This window comes from Octopus bimaculoides, chromosome 19, assembly GCF_001194135.2.
Source record: "Octopus bimaculoides isolate UCB-OBI-ISO-001 chromosome 19, ASM119413v2, whole genome shotgun sequence".
NCBI lineage: Eukaryota > Metazoa > Mollusca > Cephalopoda > Octopoda > Octopodidae > Octopus > Octopus bimaculoides.
Window position 1 is genome coordinate 23,130,114 of NC_068999.1, and position 9,516 is coordinate 23,139,629.

The 9,516-nt window shown below is 35.2% G+C and overlaps 1 protein-coding gene across 1 annotated transcript in view; it reads left to right on the forward strand.

Moving 5' to 3' along the window:
- LOC106871644 (calcium and integrin-binding protein 1) overlaps nt 1-9,516 on the forward strand; it is a 443,076-nt gene that overhangs the window by 425,740 nt on the left and 7,820 nt on the right. Inside the window, exons 2-4 of the mRNA XM_052974762.1 lie at nt 5,523-5,619; nt 6,653-6,800; nt 8,226-8,347. Of these exons, the coding sequence (XP_052830722.1) occupies nt 5,542-5,619; nt 6,653-6,800; nt 8,226-8,347 (348 nt within the window). The 5' untranslated portion in view covers nt 5,523-5,541. The remainder of the gene's footprint in view (nt 1-5,522; nt 5,620-6,652; nt 6,801-8,225; nt 8,348-9,516) is intronic.

Genomic DNA, 9,516 nt, shown 5'->3' on the forward strand with positions numbered 1-9,516 from the left:
ATATATATATATATATATATACAACGGGCTTCTTTCAGTTTTCATCTACCAAATCCACTCACAAGGCTTTGGTCGGCCCGAGGCTATAGTAGAAGACACTTGCCCAAGGTGCCACACAGTGGGACTGAACCCGGAACCATGTGGTTGATAAGCAAGCTACTTACCACACAGCCACTCCTGCGCCTTCGTATATTTTATAGTAGTTTAGATTATATTAGTTGAACTATATTCAAAATACTTGTTGGTCTATATACTTCAAATACTCTTTGGAATCATGATCATCATCATCATCCTTTAATGTTTGTTTTTCATGGTAGCATGGGTTGGACAGTTTGATCAGAGCTGGCAAGCCAGAGAGCTGCACCAGATTCCAATGTAATAATACTTAAGAAACCCTAAATGAATTATATCTCATGCACCTTAACAGTTGAAATTATATATATAAATAGTATTGATTTTTTTTTTATTAGATATTGAGACAACCTTTATAGAGTAAAATGACCACAAGCAGGATTCTAACTAAGAACACAGAACTGAGTTTAACTTCTAAGCATTTAAACTGGCATTTGAGGAAGTTTATTCCCTGTACATTCTTAGTGTTTATTGTACTAGCACATCTACCACATACAAAGACTACTTTCTCTGTTAACTTTCCTCTTATATGTCCATAGCTTACACGGGATACACCATGTGGAGTTTCTGCAACATCTTTCCTTCATGCATATCGAACAGGGCTATCTCCTTGAAGGGATTTGAGATTTGTCTGTTTTCCTGTTTATTAGGACTTTGGTCTTTGCTAAATTAACTCTAAAACCCTTAAATTCGCGACCTTGCTTCCACACCTGAAATTTCCTCCCTCGTTCAGGTATTGATTCAGCTATAAGAACAAGCTCAACAGTGTAGAGGAACTCCCACGGACAGCCAGTCTTAAATTCCTTTGTTATAGTCTGGAGGACTATGATGAACAAGAAGAGGCTGAGAACTAATCTTTGGTGAACTCTTACTTGTACCCTGAATTCTTTGCTATACTCAGCGCTGAACTTCACCTTACTGATAAAATCTTTGTACATGGCTTGTTCTGCTTTCACCAAACACTCATCTATCCCTAGCTTCCACATTGACCACCAGATGAGAAAATGGGGGACTCTGTCAAAGGTTTTCTCCAGATCTACAAAAGCTAAGTACAGAAGCTTGGCTAAATGCTTCTTCTGAAGTTGCCTTACCATCAGTAGTGCTTCTTCTTGGCACAAAACTGAACTGCATCTCTTCTAGGCTAACTCTCTTCCTAATTAGTTGAGCTATAATCCTCTCTTTAGTATTCATGACCTAGTCCAGCATTTTGATGCCTCTATACACACACACAAACACACACGCACACACACGCACACACACACACACACTCTTAGTTTCCATCTACTAATTCTATCTACAAGGTCTAATGCTGCGGTAGAAAGCCCTTGGCCACAGTGACATAGAACTCAAAACCACATGGTTACAAACCAAACTCCTTGAAACTCAGGCAGGCCTGCTCATATATGACTTCCTATGTAATAACCTAGAATCTGTATTACACTGTCTTTCTCAAAACTCATAATTTAACAGCAAACACAGTTTCTAACATTGGTACTACAAAGCCATAGATTTTGAGTGGGGGGTTGATATAGTTGATACCCCTGAAATATATTTTTGCAGCTCAGACGAGATTTTACTCCTTTTGGGGTGATGTTAAGTTGTTCATTTTATCACTGAAGCACACATACACACTCACAGACATGTAGATATAGATATTATTATTTTTTTTACTTGTTTCAGTCCTTGAATTGCAGCCATAGTGGAGCATCACCTTGAAGTGTTTAATCCATGAGATCAACCCTAGTACTTATTTTTAAGTCTGCGGAAATATGTGAGCACAACAGAATGCCCTTTCAGGATTGAATTCAACAACCACAAGTCTTCATTTAATAGCCAAGACTAGTGAAATATCACAAATCTGTAATATCATATATGGACATTGAAGGAAAATGCTGTGCATTATAACATCAAGTAGAGTGTTTTGGATAAGGGCAAACCTTTAACAGCAGTGGGAAATACAGACTCTGCTTGGCTGAGAAAAGAATCCCACTAAAGAACTTTCATTACATGGACATCTACCTAAACTGTAAAAGTGAGATATTTTGCTCCTACTCTCATGAGTGCAGATATGTTCTAGCATACTGGCTGACCACACTATGAATATAAACATTGGGGTTGTCTCCATCAATGTTTCTTCTCCTTACCACAATCTGAGGAATTAATGTAAGATTTACCGCAACCAACTTTGATATATACAAATGCATATATATGCTTGAACATGACAACACATGACTTTAAAATGAACTCTATCCCACTATCCCCCATCCCTATTCCCCAGCACTTCTACTCCACCCTTCTCACTCTCCAGCCTCAACACAACTCAACATACAAATATTTTCTATACCATAGTGACCCCTTTTGATTTCAATCCAAAGAGCATAGCTCGAATAAACTAAGTAGTTTTACTCCTTGCATTTTGACCTGGCTGATCTCTTCCACAAATTTTTGCTGTTTTCTTTTTAATGATAGCCATAGAACCTGTTAACCAGATGTGATATTTTCAGGTCTTCAGTGCAAAGAACCCATATCATACTATTCCTTCCAGTCATTTCTGATGATTGTTGAGGTTGTTTTCTCAATTTTCTGGCATGAAACCAATTGGTAAATTGTATATTATGAGACTATGATATTGTATCTTATTGATAATTATATACCTACTCTGTTATTATGAGTGCCTGTTATTTCTGACTCATGGATTTTTAGATAATTGTGTGTGTGTGTATGTGTATACGCAATGATACTTTGGCCCATGCAGAAACTGAAGATGCTGCTTAAAACTATTGCAACCTCTTCTATTGGTGATTAAAGCTACGGCAATATTGGGAACCTTCTGTGTCTTCAGCATGAATCACAAGGTCTTGTGTGTTTCACTCTTTGTGTGTGCATGTGTGTGTCTTTCTGCATGTGTGTGTCTTTCTGCATGTGTGTATATGGATATTTACAGAAAGTGAGAATTCCTGTTCTTCTATTTCCTCTGGTTATTTCCATCACTGCTATTTTCTCATAATTTAGATAAGAACAGTTTGTCAATTTCTTAACCTATTTTAGTTGGTACTATATTTGTTGACTTCATTCGTCATTGTCTCTTAATTGATTGCAGCAAACTAATCTTAATTATCAACTTTATTTAGTTAGGTAACTTAGTTTATGGATTTAGTTTATTATATTACAATCAGTTTTTAGTGGCAGCAAGCATATAGGATTGTTACCATGCTGGACGAAATGCTTATCTGCATTTTTTCTGGCTCTTTACATTCTCAGTTCAGATGCAACCAAGGTTAACTTTGCCTTTCATTCATTCAGGGTTGATAAAATAAGTTCTATCTGAGCGCTGGGGTCAAAAATGTAATTGACTTCCCCTCCCTCAAAATTGCTGGCCTTGTGCTAAAATTAATAAAAATTATATTATGATCAGTTTTGATATTTTCAAAAACTCTCTTTTCTCAATTTTTCAATCCTTGTTGTAAATACTCATAAGCTGTAACAGCATATGTTCTATGCTAACAAATATTAGCTCAATCACATTAACTATATATTGTTCTGTACTAAATTTCCCTAATATTTTATATGTAGTAGGGCAGCTCCAAATACATTGCAGATGTATTTCCTTTCAGATATTTTTCATGGCATTTTCAATTAACTTTGATATCTAATTATCAGCTAATAATAAAACAAAGAAACATTGATCTAATTTCCTTTGTTCTCATGTAGAAATACAGACTGTCTTGATGAACCAAGCTGCAACACTTCTTAAGCCTTCTGTTAAGATTCTTGACAGGTTGAGATAATAATTTTGCCTGCCACCTTTATCTAATATTCTACTGAGGTCACTTGGTATAAAAATATGCTGACTTTTACTGCATGTATTAACTGTATTTATGCTTTCCTATTACGTGCTTTGAGAAAAAACACGACCACAGATGTTCTTATTCTTTCCCCTAAATATGCAAATTAACTTTGAGAGCTGAATACTTAATTTCTTGATATTATCTCCTCCATTCTTTGGGAGTTACTAATAATTGCTGTTAGGTGATTGTTTCTTTCTCCAACTAGAAGAATATGTCAATTAATTAGAAATTTTTTGCATGCAAGGTTTCAGTACATCACCTTGAAGTTAATTATCTAAATTCTTGTTGTTAACCCATTTCAGTTATTTTCTTTTGCTCATTATTTGTCATTGTCAGTCATTGGACTGTGACCATGCTGGGACACTCCCTTGAAGGGTTTTAGTCAAGTAAATCAACCCCATTTGTCAAGTGGTGGTGGGGAAACAGACACATTACACTGACATATATATATTTTTTATCTGTTTCAGTCATTAGACTCTGGCCATGTTGGGGCACCACTTTGAAGAACTTTTAGTCAAATGAATCGACCCCAGTACTTATTTGTCTTTTTAAGACTGGTACTTATTCTATCTGTCGCTTTTTGGCAAACCACTAAGTTACAGGGACATAAACAAACCAATGTCAGTTGTCAAGAAGTGATGGTGACAAACACAGACACAATAATGCACACACACATAAACACACACACACACACACACACATATATATATATAAATACAGTGGGTTCTTTAAGTTTCTGCCTTCCAAATCCACTCACAAGGTTTTGACCTGGCTATAGTAGAAGATGCTTGCTCAAGGTGCCATGCAGTGGGACTAAACCCAGAACCGTGTGGTTTGGAAGCAAGGTTCTTACCACACAGCCATGCTTGCATCTACACACACACACATACACACAGGCCTCCACATAGTTTCCATCTACCAAATTCACATATAAGGCATTAGTCAGCCCAGTGTAGAAGACATTTGTACTAGGTGTTGCACAGTGGAGCTGAACTTGGTTCAAGACACTGGACTACTTATCTGCCAGTCATAAAATTAACATTGTTTTTTTGAACTGACTAATCAAATTATTTTAGTGTCAATCAACTTAGCTAAAAGCTGTTATATGGAATCTGCATGTATGCCAACAATGAATGATAGCATAAAAACTCTAAAACTATGGCATATATGAGTTAGAACACATGTTCATATCAATCATTTTCAAACCTTGTCATCTACCCTATTGTTTTGGATGTAAAAACAATTTACACTCATTTAACCTCTGATAGAGGTCATAACAGGAAATAAAGTGTGTAATGACAAATACATAAATTTGCTATGCTGAACTTTCTTTGCTTTTTTTTTTCTTTTCTTATTGTTTCCACTGAAACTGATTTATTTACTCATCTACTTCAACTGTACTCTACCTTTTCTTCCTCTATTCAACAATTAATACTCCATACACTCAAATAATTCCATACCCCTTATTGTCAAGTGTATCCCAGATTTTGAAAAAACCTTGCTTTAAAGATGTTTATGATGGAATAATGCTTTCCATTGCAGTGTGTATGACTGTTATAAGATGCTTGCTGAAGGTAGAGATATAGACAGAAATACAAGACTTGATCAAGAAACAATATGTCGGCTGCCAGAGTTAAAGGTATGTACTGTATGAAAAAAATATGAAAAGTGCTTGTCATGAATGTTCAGCCTCACAGATGAGATGATAAAGTATTGTCACAAATTAAAGTTAAGTTCCTGGTTAACAGAATCCACAACTTGGTCTCGATTCCAGTTGTAACTATTTTATTTAATTTACATTAGAGGGCATTTTCAAAAGAAATAAAAAAAGGAGTGAGAAAGAACAAAAGAAAGCTATTTTCCTTTCAGTATAAATCTAAGACTTCATGCTTTCATAGAATATCAATAACCAGGGGAAATGACTGAGACAATAGAGTGATGGATTAAATGATTTGCAGCATTTAAGTCACTCTAGGTTCTAAGTTCAAGTTCTACTAGTGCATCTTTGCCTTTCAGTATTCTGTGGTCAATAAAGTATGTATTTGTTAATTCGGTTGACTATAATCTCTCCCTGCAATAAAAATTATATATTGATTTAGTGCATAATGCTGGAGCATACAAGTTGACATAGTATATACTGTAAACATTCAAACATCATTGTTACCTTTCCAAATCATGCTGCATTTTTGGTCCCCTAAAGTTGTCTTGATGTATAAGATGAACCACCTTTTTCATCTGAAAATTTCAACTTGTTTGCCAGAAAATATGGTAATAAAGGAGCTGATTCTTATTTTTCCTGTTTGTGTAAGTTACACAAATTCTCATTTATTATTCCAGTGATTATGCACAGAAGTACATCATGCCAGTTGAGACGTGTTAAGTTTAACTTTCAAGTCACCTTATCTTATGCCAGTGAAGAATGAATGTCATGGATCTATATATATATATATATATATGTATATATATATAATTTTCCAGTAAATTTTGTAAATGGAAAAAATCGACGGTGTTGAACTTCTCTCTTTTTAAATGTACAAATTTGAAACCTTGGAAATATAAACAATGAGAACGATCCTTAAGGAATCTAATCAATGATCCTTTGGGGTGATGTCTTATGCTATATTGGTAACGATTATGCTATATATATATATATGTATATTTTTTGTTTTCAGGTGAATCCATTTAAAGACAGAATTTGTAAAGTTTTCTCTTCCAGTGATGATGGCTCAATGACATTTGAAGACTTTTTAGATATGATGTCAGTATTTAGTGACAGTGCTCCAAAGAATGTCAAAGTTAATTATGCTTTTAAGATTTATGGCAAGTAAAGGTTTATTATTAATAATAGTTGCATTTTTTCATTTTTTAATGTTTTGTATGAATAATATTTGATATAGTGAAAATGCATTCAAGGAGAATATATATATATATGTATTCATGTCTGTGAGTACATAATATACATGCACATGCATGATTGTGTAGTTATGAGGTCACCATTGCAATCACATGATTTCAGGTTCAATCTCACTGCATGGCACCTTGGACAAGTATCTTTTACTCTATCCTCAGTAAAAACAATACCTTGTAAATTGAATTTGGCTGACAGAAGCTCTACAAAATCTGTTGTATATATATATATATATATATATATATATATATATATATATATATATATGTGTGTGTGTGTGTTTGTGTGCATGTGTGTGTTTGTGTGCTTGTGTATATGTGTGTTTGTGTACATGTGTGTCTTTGTGCGCTTGTGTGTATGTATGTGTATGGCTGTGTCTGTGTGAATGTTTACATTTTGTACCTCATATGAAAAAAAGATTGATGATGCTTATTGATAATTCCTTGTCAGTAAATCATTCTAGCTCTGCACATTCAAATACATGTGGAATAAAAACTTCCTTTCTTGAAAAACTGGCAAAGACACACAAGAGGAAGAGCATTTGGTTGTATAGCAGTGCCTCAGTAATGATATGTATTTATCTAATCTATGTTAGCATGGAAAAACAGATGGAAAATAAACATATGAGTATGTGTGTATACATATATATACAGAGAGATACATAGATATAATGCTGAGATTTGTAACCATTTTTTTTCTTTTTGTGTATGTGTGTGTAAAGTATTTATTTTATACATGCATGCATACATACATATATGAAAGTGTTTGGCCTATGGTAAGGTGTTGCACTCACAATTGCATGGTCATAGTTTCAATTCCCAAACTGGTGATGCATTGTGTTCTAGAATAAAGCACTTTATTTCACATTGCTCCAGTCCACTCAGCTGTAAATGTATAAACCTGTGGTGGACTGAAGTTCTGTCAAGATGGAATGTTTGCTTACCTGCCTACCTGCCCAGCCAGAGGAGTGGCATCATTCAAAAGCTACAGCAGAGTAGGGTAGCACATGGTGACCGATGAATTGTAACAACATCTGATAGTCTCATCAATACCATGAATGCAGTGATATTGTAACATACAAACATACATACATACATTCATGTGTATACACACACACACACACACATACACATGCAAATATATATATATATCCATACATGCACACATACATCATCATCGTCATTTAATGTCTCCTTTCATGCTGGCATATGCAATTTCTGTACATATCCAGATATATTGGAATATCTATTTGTAATTTTGTGTACAAGTTAAGTGCCTGCATTCGCAATATGATAATTGTTATCTCAATTAATTTTATTTTGCTTAAATATTTGCAGATTTCAGTAATAATAACATGATAACAAGTCAAGACTTAAAGGAAGTTGTTCAGCGTATAACAATGCCTGATGAATCAAGTGATAAGCTAGTGGATGAGGACTTACAGTTGCTTATAGATAATGTAAATATACAAACACAGCCTTTTTTCCTTATTATTGCTTAATTAATGTAATATAACTTATCACCTTAAAGCAACAAGCAGGCAGAACCATTCGCATGGTAGACAGGATGCTTAGCAGCATTTCGTCTGTCCTTACATTGGGTTCAAATTCTGCCAGGATCAACTTTGCCCTTCATCCTTTTGGGGGCAATAAATTAAGTATCATTTGAGCACTAGGATCAGCGTAATCACCTTAGCCCCTTCCCTGAAATTGGTGAGAACAGAGAAAATTATTCCCAGACTGAAGTCATGACCCATGAACCAGGTGATTGTGTTAAATTGTGGGATTCATTTTTTTGATGTGTCTGTGTGGTAAGAAGTTTGCTTCGCAACCATATGGTTTCAGGTTCTGTACCACTGCATAGCACTTTGAACAAATATCTTCACCTAATAGCTCCAGGTCGACCAAAGCTTTGTGGGTAAATTTAGTAGATGAAAACTGAAAGAAACCCATTGTGTGTGTGTTACTGTCTCCTTGCCCTGACATCACTTGATAGTTGTAAGCAAATGTCAGTGTAATGCAAGTGGTGTCTTTTCATTTCCCGTCTTCCAAGATATATCTGGCCGTGATGAAATATTTCCTTACATGGAAACAGATGATGGTCAGTGACAGAACAGGATCCAGCCACAGAAAACCTGCCTCAACAAATTCTGGCCTAAAGCATTGCTGACTTGTGGAGCCATGTCGATCAGCTGTTGTTGCATGTAAGATGGATCAATTGTGAAGACTGCCTCACTACTCCCAGTAACAAAGCCAAGCAAATAGTTTCCTCTGTCTTGTGTCTATGGTGGAAGAGATTGTTTGAAAGCATTGAGGAGAAACACCTTCCACTTTGGTCAAGTTCTTGTTGCCTTTTTTCAAATTCCACTTGGAAAGGAAAGTGTAAATAGAGAGAGAAGTATTCTCCTCCAGCAAATGTGTCAAAAGGTGGGCAAATGTGACAAAAATAGTTTGAATGTATAGAGCTACTCTAATTGTGCACTTATAGATAAGAGAACAGCAGTTGAGGGAGGACACATGGCCTTGGTGGTCAGAGTAATCTTGGACATGTGGGGTTCCTTGACTCTCTAATATCATGTGAACTGTATCATTGATATATTCATGTATATATATATATATATATATATAT